Source organism: Mustela nivalis (genome assembly GCF_964662115.1).
Source record: "Mustela nivalis genome assembly, chromosome: 9".
Taxonomy (NCBI): domain Eukaryota; kingdom Metazoa; phylum Chordata; class Mammalia; order Carnivora; family Mustelidae; genus Mustela; species Mustela nivalis.
This window is the reverse complement of record NC_139028.1, coordinates 92,020,603-92,042,895: the sequence shown is the minus strand read 5'-3', so window position 1 is coordinate 92,042,895 and position 22,293 is coordinate 92,020,603. Positions and strand designations below refer to the sequence as shown.

The 22,293-nt window shown below is 39.8% G+C and overlaps 1 protein-coding gene across 3 annotated transcripts in view; it reads right to left on the bottom strand.

Annotated features, from left to right (window-relative positions):
• CAPRIN1 (cell cycle associated protein 1) overlaps positions 1-18,972 on the bottom strand; it is a 38,944-nt gene extending 19,972 nt beyond the window's left edge. Inside the window, exons 1-5 of one of the 3 annotated variants that reach the window (XM_082748912.1) lie at positions 18,511-18,972; positions 17,713-17,922; positions 4,074-4,136; positions 3,876-3,962; positions 90-328 (exon numbers count right to left, since the gene is read on the bottom strand). In XM_082748912.1, the coding sequence (XP_082605038.1) occupies positions 90-328; positions 3,876-3,962; positions 4,074-4,136; positions 17,713-17,922 (599 nt within the window). In that variant the 5' untranslated portion in view covers positions 18,511-18,972. Of the gene's footprint in view, positions 1-89; positions 329-3,875; positions 3,963-4,073; positions 4,137-16,671; positions 17,521-17,712; positions 18,165-18,510 lie in introns of those variants that run through there. The other 2 variants (XM_082748911.1, XM_082748913.1) reach the window with 2 other exon arrangements.
• Positions 18,973-22,293: the final 3,321 nt, after the last annotated feature.

Here is a 22,293-nt window from a genome sequence, read left to right as displayed (position 1 = left end):
TTTAATAATAATAGTAATTTAAAAATTAATTAATTACATTTTAGTTGTCAAGTCAACATTTAGAAGTTTCTACTATCAAATAACTATACCTTAAGCTCATGTCTCGTTCAGGGTCTGCTAATTTGTAGAATTCATCCAACAATGACAATTCCTCTTCAGACAATATTGGCACTCCATTCAAACCTTGCTTCAGGTCAGTTCTCACCTCATCATCTCCCAATTTGTCCAAAACATACTGGAGCTCAAGTACAGTTTTTAAACGTTTTTGTTCGGCTTCTTCTCTCATAAGCTGCTCCCGACGCGCCGTCTTCTTTATTGTTTTCTGAATCTGCATTAAAAGTGTAAGCATAAGACACTGAAATTAATTTCACAAAATTCCTAATACAGTTCAACCAATTTCAGGTCCAATAAAAATAAGACCTACTCATTGAGTATGTGACCCTGACATATAAAATGATGATTCCCAAATTACAAGTAAGAATTTAATACATCTGTTTTAAACAGTTGTTAGAAATTTAGAACACATCCTCCCCTCCATATAAACTATTAATGAAATGTTACCAATAAAGGATGTATTTGGGATTGGCTTCAAAATAACCTAGCTGATAGCGAGCAAGGGAGTAAGTAGTTGTGGGTATGTATGAAATAGGACTTCCATGAGATGAAAACCATAGAAGCTGAGTGTGGATATTATATCCCTTTCTTTAGTTTTGCCATTTTTCATAATAAAAAGCATAAAAACTAAAATTTCTAATTAAGCCCTGAGTCAATTAAAAAAGAAACCCAAACACAGCAACAATAAAAAATCTTATCTATATCCATCTCTTCTCTGGAAAAATGGTTCAAATTTTTTCATTTTAAATACCTACTATCGACTCACAGGGATGACTGGGTTGTGGGATGCCACAACCCACCACTGCCTTCCTCATCCCCAACTATCCACATTAGTATTGTATTATTCCAACATATTGAAAATTGTGACTATGGGGTGCCTGGGTGGCTCAGTGGGTTAAGCTTCTGCCTTCGGCTCAGGTTATAATCTCAGGGTCCTGGGATCGAGCCCTGCATCGGGGTCTCTGCTTAGCAGAGAGCCTGCTTCCCCCTCTCTCTCTGCCTGCCTCTCTGCCTACTTGTGATCTCTCTCTGTCAAATAAATAAAATCTTAAAAAACAAATAAAATATTTTTTTTTTTAAATAGTGACTGTGGAGTACCTGACTGGCTCAGTTAGTAAAGCATGCAACTCTTGATCTCAAATGTCATGAGTTCAAGACCCATGTTGGATGTGGAACTTACTTAAAAACAATAAAAAATTAACAAAAGAAAAAGAAACTTGTTTTTATGAATAAGGGTATGCTGGCAGACAAAAAGAGGGTGGCAGAAGAACAGAGATATATACTAAGTACACATATTTTTTTCCCCACTATTCTTTTTCTTCTGCTATTCTTTTATTTTCCTGGGAAGGTAAAGGGAGACCCAGTAGGTCTTTTTTCTCATGCATAGTGCCAGCCTGGGGTCAAAAGTCAGACTTTTAAAAAAAGGTCACTCTTTTCAAAAGTCCTAAAAGTGTTTTACTTACCACCTTTCCCCCTTTCTCAAGCCTCGCTAGGATAAACTGAGACAGAGAAAACCAGATAAAAGCATACGAAATGTATAATAAAGGGAGAAATGGGAAAGAGAGAACTAGGAGAACAATGTAGTCTACAATAAGACAAATTTAGGATGGCAGCAGAGAGGGTAGCAGATTAAATGATATTTAGCAGTAAGTAACATGTGAACATACAGATGAAATCTAAGCTAGGGCAGTACAGAAAGCTTTCAAGGAGAAAGTGACATCTATTCCTAAGATAGATAAGCCTTCCATTTTACTGGGGAGCAGAGGCTGGGTATGTGCAATTTTGTGCAATTCTGTGTGTACAATTTTAGGACAGAGAGGTAGCCAGTAGCCAGGGGCCAAAAATACAGGAGGGGGGGCAGGAATGTGAAATAAGTCAAGAAAGCAAAAGAAATAAGATAAAGAATGCCACTTTGGATAAAGTGAGTTCAAGTAAAGAATATGAAAAACTCAAAAAGGTAGGCTGGAGCAACTTTAAAGAATTATTTTCTTTCTTTTTTTTTTTTTTTAATTTGAGAGAGCAAGTGAGTGAGAGAGCATGAGCAGGGGGGAGAGGGAGAAGCAGGCTCCCCGCAGAGCCAGGAACTGGACTTGGGATTCGATCCCAGGACTCTGGGATCATGACCCAAGCCAAAGCTTAACCAACAGAGCCATACAGGTGCCCCAAGAACTCTTGAATGCAAAACAAAAAAGGTGTTTAACTGTGGAAAGGTGCAATAAAGGATCAGAGTTCAATAAAGACTGCAAATGAATTTAAATGCCTGGTGAAAAAAGTTCCTGCAAACATCAGTGTTATATCAAAAGCAAAGGAGAATGCAAGTATTTTCACTTATACAGTGTTAGTAGCCTGAGAAATTGTGATGACTGTATTATTAAACTGTATAGCAATCCTACTTCTACTATCCATATTTTTTAAAAGAAATCAGAAAAACAAGTTGGCCAGGATTCATCAAGCCTAAGGGTCTGACCTAGGTGAAGTGGAACAATTCCCTATTTTGGTGTAAATTAAGCTTCCTTTATTCCATTTGGAGGGATATCATTTATATTTTCCACCTTTAATCAAATTTAATAAGTAATAATAATATTAAGTGCCTGAAATATATTAGCCGTAAGTTAAATGCTGTTCCAAGCACAACTCTGTGATGAGGTAGGGACCATTATTATCGCCACTTTACAGATTAGAAAACTGAAGCAGTGGGACAGCCTCTCCCTGCTTCTCTTCTGATACTACTGCTCCTATTTCTCTGGAAAACCCTGAATGTTATAGGGACAGACAAGTAACTAAAAGTTAACAGTAACTCAAAGTCCTACAACTACTAAGTAAAAGTGGCAGAATCAGGATTCAAAACAGTCTGGTTCCAGAATCAGAATTTTTTTTTTTTTTTAAAGATTTTATTTATTTATTTGACAGAGAGAGATTACAAGTAGGCAGAGAGCCCGATGCGGGACTCGATCCCAGGACCCTGGGATCATGACCTGAGCCGAAGGCAGCGGCTTAACCCACTGAGCCACCCAGGCGCCCCAGAATCAGAATTTTTTATCTCTGTAGTGCAATGTCTCTCCTCACATAACAAATTGTTTTGTTTATTCATTTTACAAAATCAGAGGCAACTTTGTATTTAATGTGTTAACCCCTCTCCAAATAAGCTAACACCAATTCAGGATAGGAATTTTCTGGTCTCAACTTTCAACAAATTATTTGACTTTGCTTGTATTTAATTTTTGTCCTGTTCCCAAAGACTTCTATCACATCCAAAGATGTTGGGAAAAACACCACGTTGGTGGATCACAAATTGATACAAGAGGAATGTATCCCAGTCTGCCACATTCCTTAAGATCCCTAATGGAGACAGTGATTACCAAATATAAAAACAAGACTCTATTTTCTGATAGTTAACAGGATTGTAAGATGGTCATTAGGCAAAAAGAAATATATGAAAAATAAAAGTGCACACATAAAAGGAATATACAGAAAATAAATGCATGTGTGTATATAAAAAGCTAATTTTTTTTAACAATGAAATCTTTAGGGTAACTACTATATTAAGTTTGTCATATCTGAAACCTTGGTTCTCAGGCATCTTTCAGGTATTACATTAAACTTTACAGAACTGGAAAGCATCTTAGGTATAACTGAATACAATCCTCTCAACTTGCAGAGCGCTTATCAACAGTAATACAAGGACTAAAACCCAAAGAAACAAAAAAATGTTCTGCCTTACTTTTAATATTTCATAAACATATATATAATCTTTTACTTACATCTTGACTTAATGCCATGAAACTCCTCTGTAATTCTTTTGCAAACTCCAAGTTATTTGTGACTTCCTGGTACTTAGATACAGCATCCTAAAATAACAAAGACAAAACCCAATTTTACTAAAACACAAAGAACCACAAATTAATTTTCTTATTAAAAATAGCAAACATACAATCCTTAATAAAATGTAGCATCTTTACCAGCTGATCTTGATTAAGCCTTTCCCCTTTGTTCATTCGTTCCTGGTAATCATCAAGCTTGCCCTATGTTAGAAGAAAAAAAAAAATTATGTCCCACATTAAAATACATACCAGCCTAACCATGCTGAAATACAAACCCATATCATCCTCTAAGTTTGTCTCAAATCTTGCCCTAAAGATGCTTTTTAGTTAATTTCAGGGTGGGTTTTTTTTTTTAAGATTTCATTTATTTATTTGACAGAGAGAGAGAGATCACAACTAGGCAGAGAGGCAAGCAGAGAGAGGGGGAAACAGGCTTCCCGCTGAGCAGAGTCCAATACAGAGCTCGATCCCAGGACCCTAAGATCATGACCTGAGCCGAAGGCAGAGAGAGGCTTAACCCACGGAGCTACCCAGGCACCCCTAGTTAATTTCAGTTTAAGTTAGTGCATAAAGTAAGTTATTTAATAAACAGTAAGCTAAAAAAATGAATGTAGGTACTCCAGCCTGCTGAATGATACCAAATTTTGTACTATAAGCCAATGACATGACACAGCAATGCTTATTCTTTAGGTTTCTCAAAAAAAGATATGCATCAGATGGCCTGCATAAATGGTTCCTACCCACATGAATGAGGGATACAATTTGGTTACAATCCTACTTATATTTATTTATTTGACAGAGAGAGATCACAGTAGACAGAGAGGCAGGCAGAGAGAGAGAGAGGGAAGCAGGCTCCCTGCTGAGCAGAGAGCCCGATGTGGGACTTGATCCCAGGACCCTGAGATCATGACCTGAGCCGCAGGCAGCGGCTTAACCCACTGAGCCACCCAGGCGCCACAGGAGCATACAGACATAGACATTTTATAGTGTTGAATTCTTGTCCTTCGAAAAGAATTCATGTGACTTAAAAAAAAAAAAAAGAAAAAAATCCTGTGACTAAGTCATAGAAAAAGAGTGTATTTTTCCTGATTAGACCCAAGTACTTACTATCTTTGATGTGCTTCATCCATTCCTTTTGAGTAACATGATACTTCAGTTATTCCATCCCTCTTAGATAGTGTGCCAGTCAAAGACTTTGTTTTATTTTCTCACAAACGGAATTAAATGTGAGAAAGTAGGAACAGAAAATTAACCTCTGGTTTAAGTCATCTTTAGTTTCACTAAAATGAAAACTGTGGCAGTTTCCCAGAATACTACTATTTGATAAGACCCCAAAGAAAAGATATACAGGTAATGCAAAAGTCAAGAATTAAGTTATTGTTTTAAAGGTCAGGAGAGGGAGTAAACAGAAACCTAAATTAAGGGGAAGAAATTTTTTAAGGGGGGGAGGGGCAGACGAAGAGAGAGGGAAAATCTTAAGCAGACTCCCCACCCAGTGCTACACCTGACATTGGGGCTCAATCTCACAACCCTGAAATTATTACTTGAGCTGAAATCAAGAGTTGGACACTTAACTAAGAACCCAGAGACCCCAAGGAGGAAAAATATTTTTAATTAATATAATCACAATAAATTATGAACATACATTATTCCTTACCCTTAGCAAAAATAAGACTAAGGCATGAAACAAAATACAAAATCCAATAAAATGCATTCAGGGTCAAATAAATTTAAAAACAATACTAATTAGTTTTAGGTCAAATGATCCATTTTCCTTATACCAGAAACAGTCAACTTGCATAACCATTCCACCCTAAATTAAAAAGCCTAACAGGATGCCTGGATGGCTCACAATTGGTTAAGCGTCTGCCACTGGCTCAGGTCATGAGACCAGGGTCCTGGTATCACGCCCTGCCCCTCTCCTGCTTATTCTCACTCTCTTTCAAATAAATAAATAAAACCTCCAAAAAAAAAAAAAAAAAAGGGTAACAATCCCTTAGTTATCTTGGAGGTAAATAAAACCAAGATAAACATTAAAACATTAAAGGCTGTTGAAAGTATCCAATTGTATCCTCAGTTGGATTATTTCACAAAATAACCTTCAGCTGGAAAAGTATAAAATTTGTCTAAGGTTGACTGCTGAAAAATGACAGCAGGCCTAATTCCAGATACAAAAGATATGCTCAACTGCCTCTGAACACTCTTTGAGGATGAATAAAGACAGTTCACTTCTTTTTTAAAAGAGTACGCTACTTTTCTTTTAAAATAAATAACAAACCAAACCAGAATTGCTTTCAATGGTGAGGACTTAGGGTATAATAATATTTTATTATAGTAAGGATTCCTGTTTAGAAATATGTAGATAATAGAAGATATAAGAATGGAAAGAGAGCCCGCAATGTAATGCTACTACAGTAAAAATTCTGAATTAACTATTAGGCAAGAGAAAAACTGCTATTAATTTATACCTGGCATTTATTATCTTCCCTTTTTATACATTTTTCAAAGAAGCTGCTGCTAAATCTAAAGTAATAGAATTGAGTATACTATATACCCCTCATAGGGTACAGTTTTACGTACCTGGCTTAGCTTTATCATTTAATGTCTTAAGAACTTAAAACATATATGCCAATTAAAATGGATGTCAAATCAAATCCTAAAACATGTACATATATAAACATATACGACAAGTTTTTTTTTTTTTTATTGTTAAGAATGGTACCTGAGTGGTAGAATTATAGGTGGAACTTGTTTCCTTTTGCTTTGTTTTGTATACTTAAATAATTTGCGACGAACAGTTTTTATAATAAAAAATTGAAATTTCATACTATAGAAGATAGTAAGAATGACAGATTTCAGGACACTGCCAGGACTTTAACTATAATAATCCTTGAATAGAAATCTATACCGTCCTATACCAGGACAAGATATCCTAAAGCAGAAAACCCCCGATTTTCTACACAACAACAAATTTAGTATTCATCCATCCCAAATTTCTACGACAGATTACATTTTCCAAAGACAGCTACATTTGCAGTTCTACATACTCTTCTACCATGTGACCTTGACACTGCCCCATGAAGAACTAGTCCAATTCCCCTGCAACTGTATTCAGTGGGCTTCCACCAACAGACCACATGGAAGCAATCCTGTAAACTTCCAAGGCTATTATCATAAAAGCAATGTATCTCTGTTCTGTTTGCTAGTCACTAAAAACACTCATGTCTGGAGCCCCAAGATATTCTGTAAGAAGTCCAATAATCCTGAGGTTGCCAAGCTATGAGGAAGGCAAGCCAATGAAGAGGCCTTATATAAGATTAGCAATACTAGTATTAGAATCATTCTAACCCAGGGATCAGACATGTGAGTGAACAAGCCTTAGTCTTCCCGCCTGGGGCCCCAGGAATCACAGAGCAGAGATACCAACTCCACTGTGTGGCTGTCTGAATCCCTGACAGGCAGAGTCTCTGTGCATCAGAAAATGGAGTAAGTTTTGGAGTAATATATCACATAGGAATAACTGGAAAAATGGTGAAAGGGAACTCAAAAGAAAGGGAAAGCAGCTGTTACATGAAACTCAGCTTCACAGTACTTAACTTCATTGAATACCATCACCAAAAACTATGCAAAGACTCCGCAGCCAAAACAAAAATTTTTTCATTAAAAATCATACATCTATTTCTTCTGCTTTTTATACTGCTATAACAGGTTTCAAATATTTCAATCTATAATAATTTAAGAGCCATGATTTTCAAAGTGAGGGCTGCCACTGACACCACAAGAAATGACAGTTTACTGTGACAGAAGAAACATGTTAAAAAATCATGATATAATTGAACAATCTCAAGGCTCTTTAACAGGGGATTTTCAAAAGCTAACCACACCTTCTTATACCTGGTGAGTTGAATTAAGGCAGCTTTAGTGATGCAATAAAAAAATGTCATTAATTACATGAATGGAAACTATGGGTCTTATCTAAAACATTTTTCTAACCATAATAAAACAAAAGTTTCATTAAAGCTTCACATTCCTCTACAGCCATTAACACTTGCTATACTACTTTTATAAATACCCTATCCCCTTATCCTGGCCCAATCTTCAAAAAAGCAAGATTCTAAGTCTGGTCAAAGTTCCTAATAAATAGCCCTCATTTGAGGAAACTCAAACTTACTAATAAGCCTGCAGGGAAAATTAAAAAACTGTTCTATATTAAAGGACACTAGTTTTTGTTTTTATCAGTATAATACAGGATCTCCTGACTGCTTGGGTTTTATCATCATGGAATTTGAACTAAGGGGGAGCTCTGTTGCCCATTACATATAACTAGACCTGTACATAGCAGAGACCCTGTGTTGATCTACAAGCCAAAGTGTGGTCTCCAAACCAGCAATACATCAGCATCCATTAGGAACTTGTTATAAATGTAAATTCTCAAGGTGCCTGGATGGCCTGGCTCAGTTGGTGGAGATGCAACTCTGGATCTTAGGGTTGTGAGTTCAAACCCCATTGGGTATAGAGATCACTTTAAAAAAAAATAAGTCTTAAAAAGAAAAAGAAAAATGTAAGTTCTCAGACACCACCCCAGATGCATCTGGGGATGGGACCCCACAATCTGTTTTATCAAGCCCTCTGGATGATTCTAACGTGTGCTTAAGTTTGAGAAACAGTCACCTCGATCAAATACATTGTAATTCCCTTGCAATAATCTAGTAGAAGACAGAAATAAATTATTTTGAATCAAACACCTAATACAAATTGTGACCATAAAAATCATTATATGGCAGCCTCAATTTGGTTACTTAAAGGTTTAGCTTTAAACAAATTCAGAAAATTTGTTGAATGGTGGTTTTCTAAACCAGTTTATGAATCTGTTTAACCTAGCCATTTACATAAGACCCATTTATGATCTGAACACTGAGGAGTTACCATCTTCCATTCACGCTACTTTTATTAAACCATGCACTGTCCAGAAGTTCAGAGTGCTTTATAATTAAACTTACTGATGAGTGCCAAATTTCACACTAGCAACAGAAAGCCTCTTAGGACAATCAATTGGTCTAATTTTCTGCCTTTCAAAATGAGGGTGGCTTGCAATCCCAGCTCACTCCTAAACAGCTTTCAGAGATTTAAAAAAAAAAAAAAAAAGACATGGTATCTGCTCTAGTCCCAAGAGCAGATAACTTAAAGACGAATGGCACTATCATAACTGGCTTCGTTCCTACTGTCACATCCCATTCAAATGGCTTAAAGTCCAAGTAGAAAAAACTCTTCATTTGGGGTTAAATTTGCAGTATGAACTGTATCAATAAGCAAATAACTTGCTTTTCACAATGACTGATCCAACATTAACTCCAATGAATGTAAAGGGGCAAGTACAGGAGCAAAGGGCTCCAGACAGCTCCAAATACAGCTTTTTTCTTCCCTAAGCTAGAACATGGCTACCTAACACCTAGAACTAACAAACTGGTCAATTACTCATAGCATCCACATAAAATGAATATTAAGTATTTTTTCTGGAAAATAGAGCTGTTTTCCTAGCATAAAAAGATATCTTCATCAGAAGTCTATCACAATACTGGTAGCAAAAACCTGACCTCTTAAATTCTATCTTGAAATACCTATCTTGAAATTCAATTTAGGGTTCCTTTTCAAACTACTGAACATTCTGAGAATATTAACCATTCACTTATAGCACCACATATGAGCAAGATAAAAATACAGCCATTTCACAGATTATCCAGTCTTTAAAGGGGAACCATAGGATAGAGATGTGACTATACCCCATAAATGTCAAAAGGCAGTATGTAGGGGCACCTGGGTGGCTTGTTAAGTTGAGTGCCTACTTTCAGCTCAGGTCATGATCCCAGGGTCCTAGGATCAAGCCCCACATCAGGCTCCCTGCTGGGTATGGAGTCTGCCTCTCCTTCTCCCTCTGCCACCTCAGCTGCTTATTTGTGTATACTCAAAAAAAAAAAAAAAAAAAAAAAAAAAAAAAGAAAGAAAGAAAGAGAAAAGGGAAAAAAAGGACAACATGGTCCTAAGATATAATTACTCCAAGAAGTGCTGCCCAGTCCCACCCTATCTCCAGTTTGTTGCTTTTAATAGTTGACAGTATTCACATTCAAATTTAAAGTATCAGGGCAGCTAACCCTATCAGCAAGGGCTATAACCAACCATATTTCACATAACTAGAACCTGAAAGACAGGGCAGTTAATAACTTGCCTAAGGTCATCCATCTCAGAAAAATCATCTGAGCCTCATTATTTTCCTCCTTTATGTCACTCTGGATTCTAGCCATGGCTACATCTCATTTTTGCCCTGCTGTTTTCCTCCCTTCCTTTCTCCAGAGTTCTATTATACTATTGAATCACAATACAACTAGATCTTCTGTTCTTCCCTAAGATTTTTTTCATGACCACAAAAGTTACTTTACTGAAATGGTTTTTTAAAAATTTCAGGACAGTGCTATGTGGGTGCCAGAAGATAAATATCCAAAATAGCTATCCTGAACTTTCCTTCCTTCCTCTTCTATCCAACAAATTCTATAAATGAAGAAAACATTTTAAAATTACATAATTAGAAAGAAATAGAAAAGAGAGACTCCAAAAAAACAAATATTCTTTAACTAGACAATTATAAATAGTCACACAAGAAAGATTAGGAGGGGACAACATCTGAAAACAAACTAGCTTGGCTATCCAGGAAACTATGTAACCTCTGTTCTCAAAGCAATCTCCAAACTTAAACAGAAAAGTTGAAAACGAAGCCTAAAATAACAAAAATAGTAAGAGCACCTACCTATAAATTATTTTGTCTCCAGGCCAAATAAATCCCTTCTACAGTATTGAAAACCTACAGAAAGACAAATGCAAAACCAAAAGACAAGGATTTCTTTTCTTCTCACTTTCTAGAATCATCAGTGGCATTTCTATATCCTATTTCAAGCTTCCAATCCCTACATTCCCTGTTCTTCACCTAGAAATATCAATTCTGACTTTGCCCACGTAATGGTGGGCAGCTGATTGCCTCCTGTTCACCCTCCACCAATTCAACCGAAAATTAGTTACTAGTAAAATTCACAGGAAACAGAAAGATTAAGGAACAAGTTTCCAACTGTAAAAAGAAGGGTAGAGAGAACATATACTACAATCCATAGGTGATCCGTAACAGCTCTTCAAATTCTGGAAGTCTTCTCATGTAGCAGAAGTCTAAGCTGTTCCAGAAATACGGGAAGGGTGGATTGAGAGGTGACTCTAACATCAAGACCCTAAAGAGTTGTCCAAAAATGAAACAGACTGAGAAATGAGCATTTTACCAGGCCCTACAAGACTGATTAAGGCTGAAACTGAGTATTTGTCAAGAATTCAGGATTTCTTCAACAATAAGAATAAGAGAATGCTAAACTAGATGTTATCTACACTGTAAGACAGTTTTTCAAGCAAATAAGTAACCAGGAGTTTAATTTGGTAAGACTTTCAGTCCCACTGAAAAGGAAAAAAAAAGATAAAAAGTAGTCCTATAAAAATCCTTATTCCTTGTCCATGGCTGTAATTATGCAGTTAAGTCTGAATGAATGGAAGCAGCTGACCCTAGTATAATGTTGAAGAGTTCCAGCATCACCTACTTTGAATTATAGTCTTAAGAAGTCTAAAGCTTGTGCATACGAAAAACAAATGATTATTGATAATCTTAGTATCTTTTGAATTATTAGTTGTTTTAACCAAACTACTCATTAGGATGAGTCAGTACAACTGAATGATTTTATACACACTGCTGAGTTATATAAAAAGATGGGAACTGTAATTCATTTAAAATGGAGACCAAAAGGGTTTTTTTCAATAATTTAAAAGTGTATTTCAGTTACTTCTATGTCTAGATAACAATATTAAGGGAAATGCAATGAAATTTCTAATAATTTACAATAGTTCAAATACCAAGATCCATCTATGTCCTCGTTCCTAAGACTATTTACAAATCATGCTTATGGTACCAAGATTTTAAAATGTGCTGTATCTATGCTACTGACTTAAAATATGAATCAAAAGAGAAGAAAATTCTTCAGGAAAAAATCTGTTTCAGTAAAACACTGCAGTAAATAGCTCTGTACAAAAACTTTCCTCCTTCATGGATTAATCTATCTGAACAGGATTTTGTTGATGAAGCTACAAATATTTCTATATAATGAGTTAGTCAAACTAACAAGTATTTATTTAGCATTTCCCATGCATAAGGCACACTGTAGTATCAATCATAGTCTCTGCCCCAGAGGAGCTTAACCAACTATTTAGGAAAACACAAAAGGTAAGAACATAAGACAGTACTAAAATGTCAAGGAAGTATACAGATACAGACAGTACAGGACATTAAAGGAAATAGACTTTAGCTGAACATGGCCAAGAAGCATACCTTTCCTTTTCCTAAGGAAATATGAATTCTGAACTCTGCCCTACAGTCTTTTTCATATATGTTTTTACCCTCATACTCTAGCCAACAAAAGCACCAGTGTAACTAGTGCGAGAAATAAAGAACAGAAGCCAAGCAATTTACAATTCCAACTTTGGCTGTCTCTTCTGCTACTCCTCTCATCCTTCTCTAGTGCTACCTACAATTCATTGACCCCAGAAAAAGGGACCTATTACTAAAAGATACCCAGAATCTTGAAATACAAGAATTAAGATGGAAAGGATGACTTTCCTTCCTCCAACTTCCTTCCACTGGTAATGCTTTTCCCAAATTATCTGGTCTACAATCATATCAAGCCTGAGTCCAGAGGGGCAAATGTGGGTTCAGGGCTTAACTATGCATAGACACTTCAGAATTTAGACTTTAAAAATTCATTCCATTACAACAATACAGATGTCCCAATAATACCTGATATATTGGACTTTACCTATACCATTATTCTCAAGACCCCATTTATCTGAACAGCCTACAAACACAAATTTAACAAGGTATTAATAAAGATTAAACAACGAAGATATAAAAAAGCTTTGTCCTTTTGCTTTCACAGCTTTGTAAAACAGAGGAACTCTAATTAAAAGATTTAATGTAAAAAGCCTCACTTGGTTCTAAAGGATCAGTTTAAATATGAAAAATTACTTATGTTGCAGAGCATTACAAATTCTAATTACCCTCATAATTCAAGAGACCTTGGAATTCACTCATTCTAAACTGGGTCATTTTACCTGAGCACCTCAATTTACTTTCTGTAAAATGAATTCCACCAAATCCTAAAATTACTTTAAGGTGTTATATCTTAGATTCTATCAACAATATAGTAATAAAATTAACACCATGTTGTTATAATTTTAATATCTGAAAGTAATCTTTAAAGATGAAACAGTACTAATCTTCCTAAATATAAACTAAATATTAAATACATAAAATGACAAATTGTATGTTTAATCTCTAAGTCACACAAAATGTATTTGGACAGAAATATCTGCCACATGGGAATCATCTAGAGTAAAATAACATGCTCAGGTTAAACCAATTCATCCTCATTACAATACTTGGAATTCTACTCATGCAAGAAAAAGATACCCGTATTATCACATGAAGAAATTAATGTCTTTTCTTTTTTAAATTCAAATTTTAAATACTTTTCTCTCTCTCCCTCTCTCTCTCTCTCTCTCTCTCACACACACACACACAACACACCCAGTAAGGCAGAGAGAAGCAAATAAAGGATTACAAGTGCTTTTTTTTCCCCTGTTAACAAGGTGAATGCAAAACAAAGTAATCTTGCTCTCTGCATTGCAGAGAAATACTTCATGCAACCAATGCGAGAAGCAAATACATCAGAGATTTTTAACTCTGTCAAGAAAAACTTTAGGTGTTAGCCCCAAGAAAGATATTACTTACAAAATAGTTAAGAATGTTTTTATTTCAAAATACTTAACAGAAATTCTGTACAACAGCTGCACTGAATATTCTAAGTAGCGACACACTGCAGTGCTCTGCAAAGAAATGTTTTCTCTAACAATGACAGCATCCTTTTTCAGTATATTTACTGAAAAGATATAAAGAGCAAAAGGACTTTAGGGAGTAGTATGTAAAACAGTTAAGTACACTTTGGCTATCACTTATGGTCATATATTGGTTACAAAGTTGTCAAGCTGTCTTGCAATAAAACACTTGGTTAATCTCTCACCTACCAAAATCACTAGTGTCTAAACCTTTTATATTTCCAAAAAGCATAAAATTTTAAAATGTCATCTATTGAAACATCCTTTACTCTACATTAAACTGATTGCATCTTACCATATAAATGAGCTCTCTCTTCAATTAAAATTAAGGCTTGGTTTCAAAGTACCATCTTGCATAGCCTAGAACCCAATTCCATACCAACAAACTGACCAGGCAATCAGTCAATTGATTATTACTTATAAAAGTTCAAAGATCTGTAAATGAAGTTTTGCACTTCATTCTTTTGATTACAGCTACATTTCTTCTCTTTGCTAAATACACACATAGTATCTATAAGCCCAAATTTCAAAAACTACCAGGCCATTTAGTTGCATTACACAGAAGGATCATATTTCATTAAAGTTAAGCATGCATTTTCACTGAACAGATGCTTAGCTTTCCTCTCTTGGCTCAACTTATTAGAAAACTAATGAATAACTCTATATTTTATATGAAATGCAGTATTATTGCAATTCTCCAACTCTTTTTTTTTTAAAGATTTATTTATTTATTTGTCAGAGAGAGATCACAAGTAGACAGGCAGGCAGAGAGAGAGAGAAGCAGGCTCCCTGCTGAGCAGAGAGCCCGATGTGGGACTCGATCCCAGGACCCCGAGATCATGACCTGAGCCGAAGGCAGCGGCTTAACCCACTGAGCCACCCAGGCGCCTGCAATTCTCCAACTCTTAAAGTAATACTACATATCTGGTATTTATTTTGGTCAGGATACTGGATTTTAGAATCCATTAAAAAAAGAGATTCTATCCAGAAGACTTATGAATAAGTCTGAAATACAGCTCAAATATAAGTTGCTATGTGGACTGACATAAAAGGAAATCCAGGTATAAATATCATCTTACTTTACTGCACAAGGATTTCCACAAAGGTTCAAAACTGATTTGTAAAGTAAATCCTATTTTAGGTGTTTTAGAAATGCTCACTCACTACCGAAAAATCACAGTTAAATCCTTTCATACAGTAAATCCTTTAGATATAGAATACAATTTAAATTAGAAACTGAATGTTTAGAGAAAAATCCAAATGCCGTGAGTTTCTGAAAAAGTAAAACTTAATTTCAATAGTAACTAAGTCACAACAACTGCCAAGACTTACTATTTAACAAGTAGGTAGCTCATTCTGTGAGTTATTAAAAAAAACCTCACATAACTGTAATTTGATCCAAAACACTGAGAAGATGGGGGGGGGCATGAAATACTTTTTGTTACTTTGTGTAGTCCTCCCCCCTCCCCTCCACCTCACTCCAATACAAGAAACTTTTCAGTACTTACTAGCCTAGTCTATTATCTCTGTAATAACAGTTACATTACTTTCCCTGTATAAGGGGCGGCTGGGGGGCGGGTGTTAGGCAATATATATATAATATAAATCCACACACATGAGTGACCTGTCACTGCCAGGTCTTCATAGAGCTTATAAACTGAACTCCCATTCGTATCTGGAACACTAGACTCAGTCAGCTCACAAATAAACTGGCTGTGAATCCAGTGCCTGCCTTTAACTAAGAACTTTGCAAAATTATTTTTGAGTCATTAAAAAATATATATCTATATTCAAATGCTATATTTACAGTATTACATCATTACTATTTACCTTTTGATTCTTATCCTAAAAGAAAACAGGCATTTCCTAAGAATTTTGGAAATTAAGCCACTCAGGTATCAACCAAATTGACAGGATTGCTTATTGCAGTAAGATGTTTTAAAAAGATACCTAAGTCTCAAGTTCAAATAGAGTAGCAAAAACTAAATCAGAGGGCATACTCAGAAGATACTAGCCTTGGGCAGGCTAATTCCATTACATATTTAAATGTAGCTACTTTACAAGTAAAATACTTTTTGTTTTATTGCTACTGATAAATCTATTATCTTTCATTTATAATAAACCACACTTGCTTATCAAAATATCACCAATAAGGTAGGCATTTACAAGCAGTGCATCTCTTGATTTCTATTTCTAATAAAATCGAAGAAATTCAAGTAAAATTCCCAGTAAGAAAAATGAGACAGATTAGCATAGAATCTAAAAATGTTTAAAACTCCCAAGAAATAGAAAATAAATCCTAAAACAAGCAATTAAAATAATTATGGCCTACACCATTTTCTTCAAGTTATTTGTTATGGCCCAAATTTTAGCTAAGTAAGTCTCAGCATCTTAAGTAACACTGTTAGGTAGGTGGCTAAATAAACATTTTTAAATGACTTCGTCAAAATTCAAAATGTTATAATAAATATGTTTTACTAAGGGCAAACAAGCGGAAGTCATCTAAGCAAAGTTCTTATTTTTAAGGTAAAAGGCAAAAAGTTTGCAGAACAGTCACAGATGTAATTACCCTATTTTTTGTTCTACTGATTTGCTTCTTCCTTTCCACCTCCAGTCTTACTGAAGGTTGAATTATTCACTCTACCGAGACCCTTTCCCTATATACATACACACACACACACACACACACACACACACACACACACGTGTCGCTCTCAACAGAGTTGGTACACTGTCCTGCACTGAGAGCATAAAACAAAAGACCTACTTGAAGATCAACCTCACGGTGTGACCTAGAATGCCAACTTGAATCCAAAAAATTGTGGGTGTGGCTCGACTGCTTTTTGGAGTGGGGGGCGACGAAGGCCAGCCGGGGCGGCTGCCTGGTCTCTGCCCTCCCCCTCTGCTTTCGCTTTGTGCTCACAATGCAGCTCCTATAAAGCGCTTCCCTCTCCTCGCAGCCGCCGCCATGTTAGACGCTCTCTCCATGTGCCCAGAGACCAGGCGATCCCCTCGGTCTAACCCGGACCCACGCCCCCCAACGAATCTCAATCGTGGCAGTCTCCCTCCCGTCCCTCTTTACAGTCCCGGTGGGGCAAAGAGCCGCTGCAGAAAATCTTCCCGGGGTCAAGTTGAGCGTGAGGCTCAGGGGACACCTAGACAATTGAAACAAAGAAGGAAACGTGGGGGCGCCCATCAGACGGGGGCGGGGGGGTGGGCAGCAAATCCAAGCCCCACTCCAAAGGGGCCTGACAGAGAACCAATTCTAGATGAAGGTCCTAAACACACTCCCCCCTCCCGAGAGGAGACACTGAACAGGCCTCGAGTATACGGTAACGGAGCGGACCAGCCCCATGGCGACACAACGTAGGCCGCCCCAACTCCACGAGGCGGTCGGTTGAGCCCTCAGTCCCCTCACCGGGACCCCTTCATTTCTCCCCGCTGGCCCTCTGTCAAAGAAATCGGGCCTCGGTGAGAGAGAGAGGCATCACTCAGTTCAGCCTGGCGACAGGACAGTCCCCCGCCCTCACGCATCCCACTCCCAAAGGCCAAAACGCCTGGCCCACCGCCGGAGGAGAGTAATAAAGCGGCCCGGGCGGCGGGGGCGGGGGGGAGCGCCGCGTCCGGGTCAGGTGACAAGCACCTCCCCTAGGAGCCCGTTTTCTGGGCTCCAAGCTCCGTTGACTGAGCAGGCCGGGCGTGGGGGGTGGGGGTGAGTGGAGGGGATGTGCCAGGGACGGGCAGAGGGCAGGCCCCGGCAGTCAGGGTCGGAGCATCCAACCCTCCCATCCCCGCCAACTCCTGGCACCTTTTTCTTCTCCAGGTTCCGAAGTTTCTTGTCGATCACCCCGAGGATCTGCTTCATGGCCTCGGTCTGGACAGCACCGGTGCCGGTTGCGGGGTGCTGGGAAGCCGGCGCAGCTGCCCCGGCCCCCGCCTCACTCCCGGAGGAACCCGACGGGGGTGGCGGTCCGGACGACTTGCTGCCGCTTCCGCTGTGGCTGGTGGCCGAGGGCATCTTTAGACCGTGAGAGGAGAGAAGAAAAAGCGGGAGGAAGGAGGACAAGAGCGGCCAGTCAGGCGGCAGACGGGGCGAGACGCGGGACAAAACGCGCAGCCGGCGGGAGCCTGCGCGAGCGGGTGGGGGTGGGGATGGGGCCGGCGCGCGCCGCGAGGGCAGGAAGAGACCGAGGACGCGCGCGCGACCCGCCAGCGGGGCGCCCGGCCCGGCCTCGCGCCGCCCCCCGCCCCGCCCCTCCCCCGCGCGGGCCGCCGGCTCGGCCTACCCGCCCCGGGGAACCGAGGCTCGCGCCGGGGGCGGGGCCTCGCAGCGCCGGCCGCCAACGGCCAGTGCAACGGTCCCCGCCGGGGAGGGCCGGCACTCGTCACCTGGCGGAGAAGGGAGGGAGGAGAGGTCGGGGCTAGAAGGCGGAGAAGGGTGGAGAAGGGTGGAGAAGGGCACTGGTAATAACCGGGGTGGAGGGGTTGGAGGGAGGGGAGACTTGGGGAGCAAGCCCCTCGAGAAGGTCCAGCCGATCCGGAGGTAAAGGACACTCGGGGCAGCAGCCCTCTTCCCGGTCAGCGCCTCGGTCCGGGTGGCGCTCACCGTGCGCGCGCGGAGGCCGCTGGAGATCCCGAGTGGGCGGCTGAGGGGGCAAGGGTGGCTGTGCGTTCCGAGCAGTGTCGTGCGCTCCGTGGGCGCAGGCCGCTTCGCCCTATCCCCGCAGCACCGAGAGCCGCTGCTAGTGAGGCGGAGAGCCGAGAGCGGGAGGGACTTAGCCAGCCGGCCCTCTGGGGCGGAGGGGGCGGGAGAAGCTGCGGGCGGGGGCCTTCGCGGCCGCTCAGGCTGCCCAGCGCGAACGCCTGCGGGGAAGGGCCCACCGGGCCTCCTACCGCGCTGCTCTAGCTTATGTCGTTGGGGGGCGGCCGCTAAGCGTAGGTCTGGACGGCCCCGGCGGTGCTGCAGGAGCGGCGCCTTGAGTTTGGAGCGAAATCGAGGCTAGGGTCCTTCAGGCAAAGTCGCTTGACATCCAAACGGGGACAATAGGTGTCAAGCAGCTGGATCCGAGCTGGCGTCTGCCCTGTAAAGAGCCCTTGGCGGGGGGGGGGGGGGGGGGGGGGGGGTTGAGGGGGAGGGGGGTTGGTGGGGGGCAAAGGTTTCTGCAAGTAAGGGGTGCGTGGGGTGGGTGGTGCAATCCCAGCTTCTAGAATTCCTTCTGTGTGTAGAGCAAGCACACCCTCACATCCCAAAAGGTCTTTTGAAAAAAGACAGTTCGCTGCTTTCCCCACAAAACAATCACCGGGTAGGTAACCTAGGAGTCCTCTGTAGAACGCGCTGGAAATGAGCAAGATGGGTGGCTTATTAAAAATCTTAAAACTCTGGATTCGGGTTAAAAATCATATGTCTTAAAATGACACTTATCCAATAAACCCGAATAATACAAATTAGACTGTTTAATTTTTGTTTCGGATTTACCTAATACTCTTTAATAAGAGAATGTTGAACGGATACAAAACAATTTTTTTTTTTCTCTAAGAGAATTATTCCAGTCCTGTAATTAAACTAGGGGCGGGATGGGTGTGGACAAGGAACAGACAATAAAGCCAAGTGCTGGAAGAAAATGTATTAAAGGAACATAATCTGAGAGATCTCAGCCACATAATGTGTGACAACAGCAAATGACCAATTTATAATTCTCTGAAGAAGGGTTTTGAAGAAGATTGTAGCAAACCCCACTATTCTCTAGGGAATAAAATGAGTAATTCTGGCTGGCAACAGTGTATCCTGAGGGAGGCTAGGGAAACGACTGCAGCCTCCAGGCTCAAGATACTCCAGTTAGCGGCAAAGTATGTTAGCTATTTGTTCAAATATTTATTGAGCACCTTAGTGTGTGTTAGGAACTCTTTAATGCTAGGGATTGTGACCAAAACAAAATTATCTTTGTGGGATTTCGTTTTAAGTGTGGAAAAGAAAAGTAAATGTCAGATAGTGAAATGGTACAGAAGAAAAAAAACAGGGTTGTCAGGAAAAGCCTTACTGGCACTTGAGGCAAAGAAGGGTGTGAGGCCAAGCTGTTATCTTGGAGGAAGAATTTTCCAGGATCTGAGATGGGAGTGTGCTCGGTGGGTTCAAGAACAGCAAGCAGGCCACAGTGACTAAAGCAGAGAGTAGGAGATGAGGTCAAAGACAATAAAGAGGTATACAGTGTTTTGAAGCCTGCCGGGCCATGGTAAGGACTTTGTCCTTTGCCAAGTGAAATGGGTAGCACCGCATACATAGTTTCAATTTTAAGCAGGGGCGTGACAGGGTCACCCTGGGTTTTAAAGAAATCCTCTCACTGCTGTGTAAAGAATTTACCATGTGTGTGGATTAAGAGGGAGAGTGGGGCAAGAGGAGAAGCTGGAAGCCCAACAAGGAGGCTGTTGAAATAATATGGCCCAGAGATGGGGGTGGCCAAGGACAGGGTGCTACAGTGAAGGTGGTGACTGGTGGCTGGATGCTTTGCATATTGTAATAGAACCAACAGTATTTGCTAACATTGTAAGGTGTGAAGAGAAGTCATAGTTGACCTAAGGTTATCCAAGACTGAAGCACTTGTACTGTGCTACACCTAGAGGCTAGAAGGGAAGATTAGAATCCTTTAGCCCCTTGTATGTCTTAAGTGTGCTCACCCTGGCCACTATCACTCTCAAAACCTCGGGCCTCATCCTGGACCTACTGTGTGAATCTGCATTTTAACAAGATCCTCAGCTGATCTGTGTGCACACAGAAGTTTGAAAAAGTCACTGCTTTATTCCTTAGAACTTGACCAATGTCAAAATCATGTCATATTCTACTAGATATATTCTCCCCAGAAATTCCAGGGGTGGAGCCCAGCACCCTGTTTTTGTTTTTGCTTTTTAAACCCCCTTCTGGTGATTCTAAAGTATGGAAACCAATGATTTGGAGACCGCTAATGAAGGATTCAGGTTTGAGCTGAAGAGGGCTTGTGTGAAAGAGAGGCCTCTTGTGCCTTTCATGGGCACATGATACAGTAACAGGTATGGAAGCATAAAGACCCACAGTCAGCTAAGTTAGGCTGTTCTTCCAAGAAAAAGGAAAGATTATGGAGAGGGAGCAGGAAAGATGACAACACAGGTGACAAAAGATCTCACTTAGGGGGCCATCTCACAGCCCCAGTATATCAAAATAGGCTAAGTTACGCTGCAGTAACAATCCTAAAAGGTCTGTGACAAAAGGGGGTCTACAAACTATAGTCCCAGGGTCAAGTGGCCTTTTTGTAAAGCTTTTTGGAGGGTTGCAGCCCCATCCACGTATATCTTTCCTACGGCTGCTTTCATGCCACAGCAGAGCAGAGTTGAATAGTAGTGACAGAGACAGTCTGGTGTACAAAACCTAAAATACTCATACCGGAAGAAGCCAATTTTCTGCTGAAAACATGTATCCACCATGGTTCAGCAGAGGGCTATGTCCACTGTAGTCAGTAGATTGAGGTTGATGAAGAAGCCATATCTCATGTGCTGCTGGTCATAAGGAAAGCGAAGTAGGGAGTATCTCTGGTCAATAGCCCAGTCTTGCCACCTGTGTGTTCACACCCCATTGGCCAGAAAGAATCACATGATCCCACAACAAAGAGGTGCTACCTCTGGAAGCCAGATGAACCAGAAATGTTTGGTGAATGTGCATACCTGTCCATGCTGTCACTTCCTACAATACAGTGACCCCAATCCCATTTCCTTGGGCTTCAGACATTTTCATAGTTGTGCATTCAGGTCAGCAAGTCCAGGAAGACCAATACATCTTAAGGCAAATCAATGTCTTTAGTCTGACTTCCTCCCCAGTTCAATGCCATGGTCCCAGCTAATCGAATTTGTCTATTTCCTACTTGACAGGACTGAAGCTATGTTTATGTGGATTTTTAATCCTTTATATATATATATATATATATACATATATGTATATATATATATATACATATATGTATATATATATATATATATATATATATATATTTTTTTTTTTTTTAGCCCTTTTTTTCTAATCCAAAGCCATGCAGTAGCTTGGGGGCATTGTGTCACTAAAGAAACAAGAAAAAGTAAACCAGTGGGAGCAAACCACTGGGAGAGCAAACCTGTGGGAGAGGGAGAGCAGCATATGTCTATACAGGTATACTTTGGAGATATTCTGCATTCAGTTCCAGACCACCACAATAAAGCAAATTTTGCAATAAAGCAAGTTACATGAATGTTTTGGTTTCCCAGTGCATATAAAAGTTTTGTTAACACTATACTATAGTCTATTAAGTGTGCAGTAATAGGTCTAAAACATAATGTATGTTCCTTAATTTAAAAATATTGTTGAAAAATGCAAACCGTCATCTGAGCTTTG